The sequence below is a fragment of the Helianthus annuus genome, chromosome 4 (assembly GCF_002127325.2).
Source record: "Helianthus annuus cultivar XRQ/B chromosome 4, HanXRQr2.0-SUNRISE, whole genome shotgun sequence".
NCBI classification, from domain to species: Eukaryota; Viridiplantae; Streptophyta; class Magnoliopsida; order Asterales; family Asteraceae; genus Helianthus; species Helianthus annuus.
Window position 1 is genome coordinate 139,359,758 of NC_035436.2, and position 18,041 is coordinate 139,377,798.

General features: G+C 40.2%; 1 protein-coding gene across 1 annotated transcript; it reads left to right on the forward strand.

The window, feature by feature from the left end:
• Positions 1-16,189: 16,189 nt before the first annotated feature.
• Positions 16,190-16,639, forward strand: LOC118491550. The gene is made up of 2 exons (XM_035989406.1): positions 16,190-16,393; positions 16,436-16,639. The coding sequence occupies exons 1-2, from the start codon at positions 16,190-16,192 to the stop codon at positions 16,637-16,639; spliced, it is 408 nt and encodes a 135-aa protein (XP_035845299.1).
• The last annotated feature ends 1,402 nt before the right edge of the window (positions 16,640-18,041 follow it).

Below are 18,041 nucleotides of genomic sequence, written 5' to 3' on the forward strand. Positions count from 1 at the left end.
TACATGCGTGTGCACTAGGGGTTGAGGAAGAAAAGCAGGATGCTATGGCTTTGAAGGAAGGTCGACCGCCATGGACTCATCAATTTGAAAGCTTGCCGGTGGAAATAAACTTGGGTACTAGACCATCATTAGAAGAACCACCAAGGTTGGAGCTCAAAGACTTGCCAAGCCACTTGAAGTATGCGTTTTTAGGGGATAATGACACTCTACCGGTCATTATTGCCTCTAATTTAGAGATGGCGCAAGAGCAAGCCTTATTGGAAGTGTTAAAGGACAACAAGGGAGCTATTGGATGGACGATTGCTGATCTCAAAGGAATTAGTCCATCAATCGTCATGCACAACATTATTACCACCGAAGATGCAAAACCGACACGAGAAGCTCAAAGGCAATTGAATCCGAACCTACGGGAGGTAGTAAAGAAAGAGGTAATAAAATGGTTGGACGCGGGAATTATCTATCCGATTTCGGATAGCGCTTGGGTAAGTCCTACCCAAGTTGTGCCTAAGAAGGCCGGTATTCAAGTAGTCAAGGATGAAAGTGGTGAACAAATTGCCACCCGGCCGGTCACCGGGTGGCGTGTATGCATTGACTACCGCAAGTTGAATACCGCCACTTCTAAGGACCATTTCCCGCTACCTTTCATTGACCAAATTATTGAAAAATTATCGGGTCAAAAATGTGACAACCCTCACCAAACTAGGTATCCGTACAAATTAATTAGTATTTAATTACTGCTCAATTACTGTGCTTGCTTACAGTGGTAAATAAACTTCTACATGATTTCTGGAATATATATAAACATGTCTCATACTCTATTTGCTGTTACTCTATTATTTACATACAGAGCTTTAGTGACAACCTTGATGCACAAAAGCACAGTAGCACAATGAACGGATAACCAATTTAACACGCTGATATAGCCAGCACCAGGTAGACACTGCCTCTAAGGCCTGTATAAGCCAGAGATAGTTTACTACACCCATAGAGAGTGTAGGGAAGTGAGGATTGTAGAACTGCGTCACTAGGTGATAATTACAGTAACCGGATGTGCCTAAAACATACTTTAAGTACAAAATTCAGCACTTTAAATAAAATTCAGCATTTAGCTAACTAATAAAGTGCCAAAACATGAGAAAAATATTACTAGTCACTTTCCAAAGTGTCGGGAATTCTTCGTGTCACTAAAAATAGTATTAACGACACTTTAAAGCTTTGTTAAGTACTTTAACGGATCACTATCCAACCGAACAACCAGACTATATCCGGAACATAAAAATATTGCCATTAACATTGTTTTTCTTTTTCTGAGCCAGTTAGGGTCCCCGAATACCCTAACACCCGCTAAAACGCATAGCATACTAGTAAATGGTTACACCTCCTAATCACCTAACTATAGTCTAACTATTTAGTTGAAACGGAACCGAATACCCCCCCCAACCGAACTCGGTCACCATATGGTGACACATTATACTTGCTTGATTATTTAAATCTTTCTTGTCTAATATCAATTAGACATAAAACCCTTTGGTTAATATGAGTTGTCTATAAGTAATAAGCTAGGTCCATCATTCATAACCATCACACAACTACACAACACATCTCTCTCTCCCTCCTTGCTCACCTTCGGCAGAACACCACCCACCCTCCATCTATCATTTTCGATTTTGATCAAGCAATTCCAAGTATCTACAAGGGATAAGGATCTCATACAAGGAAGCTCGGTGCATTCGGATTGTGAAGGACCTCACCCCATTGCTTTTTTCCACGCGATTTCCGACTAGTTTCTTCCCTAGCCTCGAGCTAGTAGTAAGTGACTTTAAACACACTCTTGATCTATTCTAAAGTGGTTAAAATGAACTTTGTCAGTTAAGATTCATGAACTTACAAGATGACATATGAAAAGTTTACAAAAATGTTAAAAATGTTGGATAAAAGCTATGAAGTTGTGTAAAGATTGTAAGCCTTGTTTTGTTGTAATTATTTAGTGTCGATCTATGATAATGGTAGCTCGGATCATCATCTAACCCGGATTAGTCATGTTCACGCAACATGACCTAGAGTATGTTTAAGTACGAAAAGGGTTAAATGATGAACACTACTACTTACTAAGCATGAACTTGTGTAAAATCAGTTTTTCCTATGAAATAGTGTTCTAAACTAGTAGATCTACGGATCTACAAGTGGTATTTTCAAAGAACCAAGCGTCAAAAGAAATCATGTTTTCTAAACCCGGTTTTACATGAACAAGAGTGATTTTTGTAAACACACAAATGTGTAAACACTTGTGTAACACAAAGTTTTGAGAAAAGAACTATTTTTTGTAAATGTTGACAAGAAGTTGTAAAGATGTAACTTCTTTAAAAACGAGACTTTTAAGAAACCGGATTGATTTATAAAAAGGTCTACTAAAAATATGGGGAAATTACTACATATTTTGGATAAACCACAAGATAATGTATTTTTGGCGATTTATGTCTATTTTGACTAGTTTAATGTTGAAATATTGTTGGTTAAGTTGGGAACATTGTTGATTTGAATATTAAAAGAAAATGATACTCTTGAAAGTGTGGTCACCTCCAGTTACAGGGGAAACTCTGGCGAAATTTTTCCAAAAACCTATCACTTGGAAATATTTTCACCATAAGTGTTATAAATGTATTTTCAACTTGTTTCCAAAAATATAAATTTCGTCACGATTTTTATTACAAAATTACTAAGTGTCGGAGGTGGGATTTTCACAAAATAAAACTTGATAAATATATATTTGATAAATATATGTTTTTCATAACAACACTTGTGAGATTTTTATGATTATTTTGTGAACTATACAAATATTATTTTTAGGGTAAAAATAATAATACCAAATATTAATGATTCCAAAATAATACGAACGCCTTCACAATGAATATTAAGTTACAACGGTATTATTAATACCACCCGATCTTTAAAACGTAACTTACGCATTTTCGGAAAGATACTAACGAACACGTATTTTGACAAGGATATTATTCTGGAAAAATTATGTGAAATAAAATGTAATATTTTTGGGAAAAATATCTATATTTTGGAGAAAGGATTAAAATATATTTTTAAGTGAGACTTAATAATACATTACAAACGCACATGTATTAAAACCCCCATCCTTGGGAAGGAACGTATTTACCAAATATTTGCACAGAGTAATTACGAAATAGTTGTCTAACTATTTCCCAAAGACATTAAACCTTAAGCTAAGGCACGACCGTCCGTCTAATAAAGTTAGTACGTGTAGGTCATCGCACAGCAGATTGATCAGGAGATTTACTTGATAGAGACGCACCACTGTGAGTTCATGTCCCCCTTTTCTCTTAACTATTTTCAGTTTTCTAACTGCGGGCAGTGAAATACATGTTACTATGATTACAAGTACTTTTTACATGGTATGTTTAGCGTAAGGAGGGTTATTATTTAGATCATGTGAGTGGGTAGGCGCAAATTGAGGCCATTAATCCTCATTGTAGGACCGAGGGACAGTAGCAGTAGATCTATCTGGGTGTAGCGAGCCCAGCCCCAGGCCCAGCGTAACGGACCTCGGGGTGACTTTGTACCCAACGCAAAATATGCTAGGTTTGAGTCTTCCTACTTGCACTTCACACATATCAATGGCCTTGCAAACCATTGGTGATCTCTTTTTCCTTATTTGCTACATACCCGGATTTTTATACTTACAAAGGTTTTACTTACTCATTACACATGAACTTGCTCAACAATTTTTGTTGATTTTTCCAACTTACATGTATTTCAGGTAATTAAGGATCTGGCATGGTATGCTACGTTTTCCCGCTGCATAAGAGTTATGAGGTCATCTAAGTTTAAGGGATGTGGTTTTTTCCTGGACGAGTCACAGTCCTTAAACTGTGTTTATTTCATGTTGGTGTTTGTGTCTTTCAAACAATGTTTTTATGTTATCAGGTTGTAGTTTCCGTTGCATGAGTCAACGCCTTAAGACAATGTTATGTTACTTTTGTTTTAAACCTTAAATCAATGGATGATAAGCATGGTTTATTTTCATATAGCTTTGTTATGGTTAAGCTATGGTATTAAGAAGTCACACCAAATTAATCACGCTTCCGCAAAGCCAGGGTGTGACAGCTTGGTATTAGAGCTCTGATCATAGCGAACTAGGATTCTTTCTCGAGTCTAGACTATGATCACTAGGGCTCTCATGAAAACATTTTTACACTGCATACCACTTAAGTCCAGATCCAAAACGTTTTTACAAACAAATGTTGAGCACATGTTATTTAATAGTTATAGGCTCAGTCTGGGAGGCTGAGGCTCGGTCTGGGAAGCCGAGGCTCGGTCTGGGAGACCGAGGTAGTTGTCTAGTGCGACTAGGAAGAGCAGTCTGGGAGGCTGGGAGGCTAGTGGGACTAGGAAGAGCAGTCTGGGAGGCTGGGAGGCTAGTGGGACTAGGGAGAGCAGTATGGGAAGCTGGGAGGCTAGTGGGACTAGGAAGATCAGTCTGGGAGGCTAATGGGACTAGGAGAACTATTTGATTGCTTATTGGTGACTAACGTGTTTATTTGACTATGTGATTGATTATTTGTGCTTATGTGTGTTTAAGCCTTCATCCGACACAGGATGGGTCGGATACCACTGACCCTATAGTATCAGACGACATAGACTCATCAGAGCACGAGGTGTATACCTCAGATACCACCAGCACGTAAGATGATGATTTCCAACCACTTGCGCTGCCCGATGTCGTGGATGAGCCCGCTGATAGCCCTATCACTGGGGATTCGCCGCTCGCGGAGATCCCTGCCCCTGTACCCCTTGCCGCTTACCCTGTTGTTGATATGCCCCTTGACGTAGGCACTAACGACGACGTCGACTTGTTGATGAGGACCCACTCGAGGATGACATGGAGGGCGAGGCCCTTATTGCTGCCGGTAATCTCCTACTTCTCGCTGATACTCCTGCGGAGGAGGCACCCATCCATTCACCTGTCCCAGATTCCTTGGAGTTTGTAGCATCTGCACCTTCGCATGCGCAGGGAGTGCAACATCATTCGCACGACACGGACCCTGATATGGCATCATCCACTGCACCTGCCCTTGCCCCTAGCTTTGAGTTTGATCATAACATTGAGTTTATCCAACTAGATCAGCCCGTGGTGGATCCCGTAGCCCCTGTTGACCCAATGTTTGCTGACCCCACTGATTTCAAGATGGAGTTGATGATTTGGAGCCTGCAGTGGCCCCCGAGCCAGTAGATTGCTCTAGACCCCGTATTCGAGTATGACCCTATTCATGCTAATGTACCCGCTGTTGATCCTTTGATTGATAACGTACCTACCGATGATCATCCCATTGTTGCTCCACTGTTGGGGGATGAGCATGCTGTTGATGCTCATGTTGATGCCCCTCACATTGCTGATATTCCTGCTGATCCTGTTATTGCCCCTTTTCCTGACCCTGTGCCTGTACAGTTCGATCATGTGCCTTTTGCGACCCAAGTTGAGCCTCGATACGCGCACACCCGAAATGGGTGGATAGACGATGACAATGGTTACCCACCTTTCAAGTTTCCTGTGACACTCTCTTGTGGCTCCTGTTTCAGCCCCTGTTTCAGTTCCTATGGATGCACCTTTGTTACCCACACTCACCGCTGATGTTCACCACACCGTTACATGACCCGGAGCCTGCACTTGAGCCAGCTACTACACCATTTGGGATAGCTTGATGTTACGCCTGCTGAACCTACACCTTTACGTGGTCACGATCTTGTTTCTTTTAGTCTGCCAGACGTTGCACCCCTTATATCTACCTGCATCAGGCAACCCCCTCATTTGTGAAGAGGTTCGTTTTCCCTTGTGAAGATCGACGCCCGGTGCGCCACCGAGCCTAACACTTTCTGTCAGGACATACCCGCGCCTCGTAGAGATGCTCCAGGCCGCACCGCTTGCTACATTCACCTCTACAACGCTCGATAAGCCGATTTGATGGTCCCTATAGACGCATTATGCTAACTATAAGCCCTCACCATTCCTCGCATTATGAAAAACACACACAGGATAAGTTGCTCCAGTAACATCAACTACAGTTGAGGATATGAGTCGCGGAACGTTGAAGCTTGAGCTGACACCACAAAGGGGCAACTTCAAGTACAAAACATTACATAACCAAAAACATGAGTTAAGCGTCTACATCACAAGACGGCATATTGTCTGAAAATTTTAAGTAAAACACCACGTCCTCCACCAGCATGCCTTGATCCGCCACGTACATCAGGATCCCTTTTATGCTCTTGACCTCTGATATTTCACCGTCCCCAGGATTTTTGATGCTCGTTCCTTTTACCATTGAGCGGCAAATCAGTTGACTACTTCGAGGAATATACAAGCTCGCGGAGGAATTCAAGCATGTCGACAGTTTACTTTTCTTTCCTCCCCCACCTTAGTCACCAGAAATGTTGGTGTCTGGATAACGCAGATTGCGTCACGATCGGGTAGAGACCCCAAGATTGTGGAGATTTGTGAGGACCACGTCTGACTACGTAATTTAGATATGCTGATATACTTGTTGGGCAAGGGTAGGGAGACCCGGTGACCCTGATAATGCGATACCTTTTGTAAGACGATGAAATTGTAGCCGGAAAACGATGGGAACCAATTGCCATTAAGCATGCACCAAAACATTAGGGCCAATAACCAACAAAAGCTCAGTCGCCATGTCATTGCTAAATGCGATCAGTAACGCTTATATGCGTACTAAAATTTTAATACTACAGGTTTACTTGCTATACTTTCATTAAGCGAAACCCTCAAATTACGTACGAATGTTATGATTTTGATGCAATGTGCTTACCCGTTTAATGAAAACCTAATCATAAGACGTGATACCAATATAACAGGAATGTGCTATGACTGAGAAACACGTGTTTGTTTGTTATACTTTCGGCAAACATGATTCCAATTACTTGCTTGATAAATTGCGTGATGTGTAATATGATGCCTTAAATATGTGCGATACATGTGTTCCAAACAACTATTTACGTTCCCTGAATAGAAGAGACCTAACTAACATGAACTTCTTCCTAGAAGATGTCGCATCAAGAGATCACCCGACTGACTGAGGCAGAATGGTTAGCGCACGCCTCTCAAGTCAGAGCTCAGCACGAGGTTCTTCGCTACAAACATGGCGAAGGTGCCTCAGGGAGAAACCTACCTAACGGTAATGTTTAAGTAACCTAAGACACATTACGACACGTTTGGAAAGTCCCCAAAGTGCCTTGCTAATACCTATTGTGATGATGAATTCTTGAATACAGGTTGTACCTACCAGCATTTTCTAGAATGCAAACCCCTGAATTTCGATGGCACGGGAGGTGCCATAGCTTTTGTAAAATGGGATGAGAATGTGGATGCCGTTGTGCGAATAAGTGGTTGCACGCAAGAGCAGCAAGTCCCGTACGTCTCCGGATTGCTACAAGATGGAGCTCTGTTATGGTGGGACCGTAAGGTTCGAGAATTGGGCGAGGCTGTAGCATATGCGATGTCATGGAGCAAGCTGAAAGAAATAATGCGTAAGGAGTACTGTTCTCAGAATTATATCCAAAGGCTGGAATTAGAATTCTGGGAACTACAGAAGGAAGGTCCAGATGTGGTGAAGCACGTACGAAGGCTTTACGATTTGTCGCGAGTCGTTCCGTGCCTGGTGGAACCCGAGTTGAAGAGAATGGAGCAATCCATTTGGGAACTGACACCTCAAGCCTTGAGCTTGATGATGGTATCAACGCCACTATCACCCATGATTGCCCATGTGATAGGACTGGAGCTCACTAAGGAAGCACTTAGATTGGTGAAACTTTCAATCCCGGACAAGAAGGAGGAGACTCCAGTGGAGACATCTGAGAAGAACAAAAGAAAGCTCGGTGAATTTCAGAGAGATGATCAGGCAAATAACAAGAATAAGGCCAAAAAGGGAAAGATGTACCTGGGTAATCTACCTAAGTGCGAAGTATGCCAGCGCCATCATAACGGGCGATGCGGTTATAGGAAGTGTGACAACTATGGTAAAAGGGGACACAGCAGGGAAACGTGTTGGCAGGAGACGAAAAGGGGAAAGGAGGAAGAGGAAGGTTATAACTGCGGTGGTATGGAGCACCTTGGGAAAGATTGCCCAAGGGAAATTAACCAAGACCATGGAGGAGCATCCAACACCGGAGCTAGTGAAGCATGCCAGGATCCAGATATGGTCACTGGTACTTTCTTTATCAACCCAAAATTTTGCATCCACGTTATTTGATAACAGTGCCGACCATAGCCTCGCATCTCATGAATTTAGGAATCTACTTAGTTTAGTAGAGAGTAAGTTAGACGACCCACTCTTAGTGAGACTGGTTAATAAACGACTTCGACGTAGTAACTAGGATGAACCCGCGGTCGAGCAACCAAGCGGAGAATCGTTATCCGTATCCCGGAGTCGAACGACGAAGCCATCATGACTCATGAGGCAAGATACGCCTCTACAAACTACAAATTGCTTGAAGGCATGGAGGATGTTGCGTGAAGAATATGTTGTTTCTTGGCCCATGTCGGGGACAGGAGGAGCCGAAGAACTAAGCACGAAGATCTTCTTATTACAAGAAAATGCCCTAAGGTCATCCCCGAGGATTTGCCAGAATGTTCTCTCCCACGGCTAATCCCGTTCACATCAGATAAATTCCCGGCGTTGCACCTGCAGTCAATACCCCTCAACGACTTACATCTTCGGGAATGCAAGGATTGACAGTGAAGTTTCAGAAGTTGATGGAGAAGGAAGATAACAGACCAAAAATCCCCTGTTGGGTAACCCCATATCTGCTCGTCAAAAAGAAGGAGGATGATTTTCAAATAAACGCCAGCTACCAGGAGCCGAACAAGCTAACCCACCAGAGTCAGTGACTCTTGCTAAAAATTAGCAGACCTCTTACAGAACTGACTATGATGATCCAACTACTACTACACGACTGATCGACGATCGAACATCGTCAGCGGAGAAATTCAGGGAATATACCAGGATGAAATTGTGGGACAATGATTGTGCTTAAACATAAACAAAATGCTGCTTCCTACACAATGTATAAACCAGATCCACACGAGATGCAGAATCCAGAGAAACTAAAAGCCTTACATCTAGGAACCATATCTGTCAACTCAATCAAACATCATTAACTTGACCAACTTGTCATTACAGTTAACGAACCCGAAAGTACTTAAATTTTCTTCCGTTGAAGTCTTCATTTTCACTTCTAACAAGTAGAAATTTGCATTTCTACTCCCCTCAAGTAGTTGCATCACGTTGTTTTCCTTCGCTGAGAGCGAACGCACGTTTGCTACGTATATTTGGTCACTTCTTCGTTTTGGTAAGAACGCATCGCTTCATTACTTGAAAACCTATATATATAACCCATGCACCATTTGCTACGCATGCGGTTTCATTTCAATAAACGCTTCATGAATGTTCAGATATTACGTCGTCAAATCTAATTACCGGTTTGTGATTCGAATGACCTACATTTTTGTCATTGTTGACTCTTTTGTTATCAAGTCAACACACTTTTTGAAACTACCTTCTTTCAAGTCACATGTTTGCTATCATGTCAAGATTTCCTTGTTGATATGTACGTTTATTGGTTGGTTACGTTGAAACTAGGTTCAACTGCTTGAACTTATCCAGTTCACATGTTTGATTTGAGATGCCATATGATGTATTGAGAGCATCATATTCTAATACTTTGGCACAGATTCTTTTGTCTCGAGTCGTAGTAGACTTATTTGGTCTATGACTCCACTAAAACGTTGATAGATTTCGATGCCTTACAGTGATACTTTCACAGAATTGAAGCTTGTGCTTATCTGACTACTCACTTCGTACACGGATTTAATTGATTATTTGACAACTTGCCCTAAATCCGTTTTCTTTATCACAATTTAATCACTCTCAACACACTTGCATGCTGAGTCAAAGGTACATAAATTCATTTCATATCATGGTGTACCCCCCTAACGATTCTTTCGTTATCAATCAAATGCCTTGCAGTACTTAGTTTCATCTCCCGGCTTGTTTCGGTACACCTTCATCTGGTCTCAAACTCAGTGATTTTGTTCAGTCACCGCTATTTTGAATCATGTCATTGCGATACCTTATGGTGTCATTACAAACTTGCAGCTTGTGCTAATCATGGTCAACCGTTTTACACCAAACAGCATATCTTCTCGTTTGACCTGCCATTTAAACATTTCCGATGCAACTACAAATCAAAGCAAGAATACACCAGATTCGTTTGTATTCATTCTGTGCATTCTCGTAGTTCAAAATGTTCAACGCACTGAACCTTACCACTCGTCTACTTGGGAGTTGACAGATCACTTTACCATTTTATTTGAGTTGATGATTTTTGAATTTATGTAGCAGGAGCTATGTTTTGTGAAAACTCGCGTGCAGTCTGCGATCGATCGCTTGAGGATCTTATTAATTGGAATTCCTCTCTTGTGGACCCCCTGCTAGCTGGAATACATTAGGCTATACGTCAAGTACGTTTTGTACTTCTGACACCAACTGCTATGAGCACCCACCTTCTTAACCCTAGGGTACGGATTGTTAAATATTCTTGGACCCACCAAGTGTGAGTAAGGTTTGATTCGGTTTGATGACTATCTACCTCGATGTGATTTATATATATATATATATATGTGACGTGACCATAAGGAGTTAAGGTAGTACAAATTTCGGGGACGAAATTTCTTTAACGGGGGGAGAATGTGACAACCCTCACCAAACCAGGTATCCGTACAAATTAATTAGTATTTAATTACTGCTCAATTACTGTGCTTGCTTATAGTGGTAAATAAACTTCTACATGATTTTTGAAATATATATAACCATGTCTCATACTCTATTTGCTGTTACTCTATTATTTACGTACAGAGCTTTAGTGACAACCTTGATGCACAAAAGCACAGTAGCATAATGAACGGATAACCAATTTAACACGCTGATATAGCCAGCACCAGGCAGACACTGCCTCTAAGGCCTGTATAAGCCAGAGATAGTTTACTACACCCATAGAGAGTGTAGGGAAGTGAGGATTGTAGAACTGCGTCACTAGGTGATAATTACAGTAACCGGATGTGCCTAAAACGTACTTTAAGTACAAAATTCAGCACTTTAAATAAAATTCAGCATTTAGCTAACTAATAAAATGCCAAAACATGAGAAAATATTACTAGTCACTTTCCAAAGTGTCGGGAATTCTTCGTGTCACTAAAAATAGTATTAACGACACTTTAAAGCTTTGTTAAGTACTTTAACGGATCACTATCCAACCGAACAACCGGACTATACCCGGACCATAAAAATATTGCCATTAACATTGTTTTTCTTTTTCTGAGCCAGTTAGGGTCCCCGAATACCCTAACACCCGCTAAAACGCATAGCATACTAGTAAATGGTTACACCTCCTAATCACCTAACTATAGTCTAACTATTTAGTTGAAACGGAACCGAATACCCCCCCCCCAACCGAACTCGGTCACCATATGGTGACACATTGTACTTGCTTGATTATTTAAATCTTTCTTGTCTAATATCAATTAGACATAAAACCCTTTGGTTAATATGAGTTGTCTATAAGTAATAAGCTAGGTCCATCATTCATAACCATCACACAACTACACAACACATCTCTCTCTCCCTCCTTGCTCACCTTCGGCCGACCACCACCCACCCTCCATCCATCATTTTCGATTTTGATCAAGCAATTCCAAGTATCTACAAGGGATAAGGATCTCATACAAGGAAGCTCGGTGCATTCGGATTGTGAAGGACCACACCCCATTGCTTTTATCCACGCGATTTCCGACTAGTTTCTTCCCTAGCCTCGAGCTAGTAGTAAGTGACTTTAAACACACTCTTGATCTATTCTAAAGTGGTTAAAATGAACTTTGTCAGTTAAGATTCATGAACTTACAAGATGACATATGAAAAGTTTACAAAAATGTTAAAAATGTTGGATAAAAGCTATGAAGTTGTGTAAAGATTGTAAGCCTTGTTTTGTTGTAATTATTTAGTGTCGATCTATGATAATGCTAGCTTGGATCATCATCTAACCCGGATTAGTCATGTTCACGCAACATGACCTAGAGTATGTTTAAGTACGAAAAGGGTTAAATGATGAACACTACTACTTACTAAGCATGGACTTGTGTAAAATCAATTTTTCCTATGAAATAGTGTTCTAAACTAGTAGATCTACGGATCTACAAGTGGTATTTTCAAAGAACCAAGCGTCAAAAGAAATCATGTTTTCTAAACCCGGTTTTATATGAACAAAAGTGATTTTTGTAAACACACAAATGTGTAAACACTTGTGTAACACAAAGTTTTGACAAAAGAACTATTTTTGTAAATGTTGACAAGAAGTTGTGAAGATGTAACTTTTTTAAAAACGAGACTTTTAAGAAACCAGATTGACTTATAAAAAGGTCTACTAAAAATATGGGGAAATTACTACATATTTTGGATAAACCACATGATCATGTATTTTTGGCGATTTATGTCTATTTTGACTAGTTTAATGTTGAAATATTGTTGGTTAATGTTGGGAACATTGTTGATTTGAATATTAAAAGAAAATGATATGCTTGAAAGTGTGGCCACCTCCAGTTACAGGGGAAACTCTGGCGAAATTTTTCCAAAAACCTAACACTTGGAAATATTTTCACCACAAGTGTTATAAATGTATTTTCAACTTGTTTCCAAAAATATAAATTTTGCCACGATTTTTATTACAAAATTACTAAGTGTCGGAGGTGGGATTTTCACAAAATAAAACTTGATAAATATATATTTGATAAATATATGTTTTTCATAACAACACTTGTGAGATTTTTATGATTATTTTGTGAACTATACAAATATTATTTTTAGGGTAAAAATAATAATACCAAATATTAATGATTCCAAAATAATACGAACGCCTTCACAATAAATATTAAGTTACAACGGTATTATTAATACCACCCGATCTTTAAAACGTAACTTACGCATTTTCTGAAAGATACTAATGAACACGTATTTTGACAAGGATATTATTCTGGAAAAATTATGTGAAATAAAATGTAATATTTTTGGGAAAAATATCTATATTTTGGAGAAAGGATTAAAATATATTTTTAAGTGAGACTTAATAATACATTACAAACGCACATGTATTAAAACCCCCATCCTTGGGAAGGAACGTATTTACCAAATATTTGCACAGAGTAATTACGAAATAGTTGTCTAACTATTTCCCAAAGACATTAAACCTTAAGCTAAGGCACGGCCGTCCGTCTAATAAAGTTAGTACGTGTAGGTCGTCGCACAGCAGATTGATCAGGAGATTTACTTGATAGAGACGCACCACTGTGAGTTCATGTCCCCCTTTTCTCTTAACTATTTTCAGTTTTCTAACTGCGGGGGTGAAATACATGTTACTATGATTACAAGTACTTTTTACATGGTATGGTTAGCGTAAGGAGGGTTATTATTTAGATCATGTGAGTGGGTAGGCGCAACTTGAGGCCATTAATCCTCATTGTAGGACCGAGGGACAGTAGCGGTAGATCTATCTAGGTGTAGCGAGCCCAGCCCCAGGCCCAGCGTAACGGACCTTGGGGTGACTTTGTACCCAACGCAAAATATGCTAGGTTTGAGTCTTCCTACTTGCACTTCACACATATCAATGGCCTTGCAAACCATTGGTGATCTCTTTTTCCTTATTTGCTACATACCCGGATTTTTATACTTACAAAGGTTTTACTTACTCATTACACATGAACTTGCTCAACAATTTTTGTTGATTTTTCCAACTTACATGTATTTCAGGTAATTAAGGATCTGGCATGGTATGCTATGTTTTCCCGCTGCATAAGAGTTATGAGGTCATCCAAGTTTAAGGGATGTGGCTTTTTCCTGGACGAGTCACAGTCCTTAAACTGTGTTTATTTCATGTTGGTGTTTGTGTCTTTCAAACAATGTTTTTATGTTATCAGGTTGTAGTTTCCGTTGCATGAGTCAACGCGTTAAGACAATGTTATGTTACTTTTGTTTTAAACCTTAAATTAATGGATGATCTGCATGGTTTATTTTCATATAGCTTTGTTATGATTAAGCTATGGTATTAAGAAGTCACACCAAATTAACCACGCTTCCGCAAAGCCAGGGTGTGACAAAAAATATTACTGTTTTTTGGATGGGTATTCAGGTTACAATCAAATAGCAATACACCTGGATGACCAACATAAGACCACCTTCACTTGTCCTTATGGTACTTTTGCCTTTCGGCGAATGCCATTTGGCTTGTGCAATGCACCAGCAACTTTCCAACGATGTATGATGAGTATCTTCTCGGACATGGTTGGAGAGTCGCTTGAAGTGTTTATGGATGACTTTTCCATTTTTGGCACTAGTTTTGAATCTTGTCTCAACGAATTACAAAAAGTTTTAAAAAGATGTGTTGAGAAAAAATTAGTGCTTAGTTGGGAGAAAGTCATTTCATGGTGCAAGAGGGCATTGTGTTGGGTCATGTGATATCGGAGAGGGGCATGGAGGTGGACAAGGCAAAAATACGGGTAATATCATCCTTGCCACCACCGAAAAATGTTAAAGGGGTAAGGTCATTCTTGGGACACACGGGTTTTTATAGACGTTTCATCAAAGGTTTTAGTGTTATCACAAAACCTCTATGTAACTTATTATTAAAAGATGTTCCATTTGATTTTACTAACGAGTGTTTGCAAGCCTTTAATGTTTTGAAGGAACATTTGGTCAACGCTCCCATCTTGCAACCGCCGGATTGGTCAAAGCCATTCGAGATCATGTGTGACGCAAGCGACACTACGATTGGTGCAGTTTTGGGTTAACGAGTTGATAGGAAGCCGGTGGTAATTTATTATGCAAGCAAGACTTTATCCAAAGCGCAACTGAATTACACCACAACCGAGAAAGAATTATTAGCGGTGGTGTATGCTTTGGATAAGTTTCGCTCGTATATTTGGGGGAGTAAAGTTGTGGTATATTCGGATCATAGTGCGATTCGATACTTGATAGAGAAAAAAGATGCCAAGCCTCGTTTAATCCGGTGGGTATTGTTGTTACAAGAATTTGATTTAGAGATCCGAGACAAAAAGGGGAGTGAGAATGTAGTGGCGGATCACTTGTCTCGGATCCCGGTGGAAGGAAGAGATGATGTGAGTGAAATAAATGAAAGGTTTCCCGACGAGCAACTTTTAGCCGTTTCCACCTTTGTTGCACCGTGGTACGCTCACTATGTAAATTACTTAGCCACGGGTGCCATCTCGAATCATTGGACCAAGAAGCGAAGACAACAATTTATGGTCCAAGTGAAGCAATATATTTGGGATGAACCGGATCTTTTCAAGATCGAGCCGGATCAAGTCATTAGGAGGTGTGTACCTGAAACGGAGGTGTTGGAAATTTTGACCCATGCTCATTCATCCGCGCGTGGAGGTCACTTCAGTGGGCACAAAACAGGTTACCGGGTTCTCTCATGTGGGTTTTATTGGCCCACAATTTTCAAGGATGCTTGTGAGTTTGCAAGGAATTGTGTGAATTGTCAAAAGATGGGAAGCATTTCGAAGAGGGATGAGATGCCATTACAACCAATCTTGGTTGTAGAAATATTTGATGTATGGGGCATTGACTTTATGGGCCCCTTCCCGAATTCGAATAGTTTTCTATATATTTTGGTGGCGGTAGATTACGTCTCTAAGTGGATTGAAGCTATTGGAACAAGAACAAATGACCACTCGGTTGTTTGTAAGTTTGTTCAATCCAACATTTTCGCTCGTTTTGGCATTCCGAGGGTCATTATCAGTGATGGAGGCTCACATTTCAAGAACTTTAACTTTGGGAAATTATTGAAGCGATATAGTGTGAATCACCGGATTGCCACACCTTACCATCCGCAAACGAGTGGACAAGTCGAAGTGTCCAACCGTCAAATCAAAGAAATCCTTATGAAGACGGTTAGAACAGATAGGAAGGATTGGTCGAGCAAGTTAGACGATGCATTGTGGGCATACCGAACAGCCTACAAGACTCCTATTGGCACAACACCTTACTGGATGGTTTATGGAAAGGGTTGTCACTTGCCAATGGAGTTAGCGCATCGGGCATATTGGGCAATCACAACGGTAAATGCGGATTACAATGAAGCCGGAAAGATGAGAAAGTTGCAATTGTGCGAAATCGAAGAGCTTAGAGATGAAGCATATGAGTGTGCATCGGCATATAAAGACAAACTCAAGAAAGTACACGATGCAAAATCGAGGAAGAAAACTTTTGAAGTGGGTCAAAAGGTTTGGTTGTATAACTCAAGACTCAAGATGTTTACGGGCAAGCTCAAAAGTAAATGGATGGGCCCGTATGTCGTTCGGCGAGTTGGGAGATTTGGTGATATAGACATTCAAGATGAACAAACGAACAAACAACAAACGGTAAACGGTCATCGGTTGAAGCCGTACTTAGAGGGGAACGACATAAACAACTTGGAACTTGACAAAGTGGGCTACATTCTACGCCCGGTCGATGAAGAACAACCATGAGAGGCCCAGGTTTGGTAGTGTAAATAGTTAGCATTTTATTTTATTTGTTTTGTATAGTTTCCACAATTGCCGTATTTGCTTGAAGTCCGTGTTTGAAACAAGTGTGGGGATATTCGGGTCACGAATTGCTCTAGCATTGTGTTGAGGACAACACGGGACTTTCGAGGGGGTAGGGTAATTTTTACATGTTTTTGAAAAATTTTAAAACACAAAAAAAATTGAAAAAACTGAAAAAATCTAAAAAAGGTACACTTAAAATCACATTTTTCAGCAAACCAGGAATGCCCAGGTACCACCGTAATTTACGGTGGTACCGTAATTTACGGTGGGGAGTAAAAAAATTTTGTGGTTTACGGTAAAAGGCTACTGAGTTACGGTGAGGATTTTGTTCCAGGTTCTACCGTAAGTTACGGTGGTACCGTAATTTACGGTAGACCTGGAAATCTGAGGGGTCGTTCCGGGTTCAGCATTTAAAAAAATATATATAATAAATCAACAAGTCACGTGAATACTCCCCATCCACACGATTTTCTTCACTTTTCTCCTCCAAACATTATCATCTATCACTCTCTATTACCCCACAAAATCCCCAAACTCCATAACCTTCCAAGCTTCATATCTCCTTCAATCCTTAGCCGAATCAAGTGAAATTGAGGTCTAACTTGACTAATTTTTCACGTACTTTCTGATTTTGCCAAGAGATTTGCGAAAAACGAAGTTTTCTGGTCTGAATCACAAACCCTAGGTCCGAAAAGTTTGGGAGTTTTTGAAGTTTTTGTGTCACTTGTGTGCTAGCATCTTCAAACAAAGGTATGGAAGTTTAATTATTATGTTTTGTTGATGCATTGTGTCACACCCCTAATTTCCACGTGTCACCGGTGGGCCGGTGGGGAGTATAGTGACGTAGTTGGCATCATCATAGACAAACAACACAATATATAAATGCACAGCGGAAGCAAAGATAGATTCATTTCAACCTTAATAAAGTGTAATATCAAATATCACTAATAGTTGAAACGGATCCACAGGCGAATCAAAATAAAATAAGATATTGTTCAACAGTTTTATTGTCATCCAAGCTTGCGAGACTTATTGTGGACGCTCTAGAAGACAGCCAGCCTATTTCGTGTAGTACCTGCACTTAACCTTTTGGGAAAATACGTCAGTTTACACTGGTAAATACAATTTAACTGACTCATTTTGAAAATGGTTGAAAATTGATTTAAATGCACCTGGCATAAAAATATTTTATAACTTGGGATAATTATGCAATATAATCTTGTAAGGGATTTACATGTTACTTATGCGTTCAGTAGCCCGATCCGTAGACCGGGTTAAAGATTAATAGACACACCACAATATAGAGTTATACACTGACGGGTGTACGCCTACACCCCGTGCT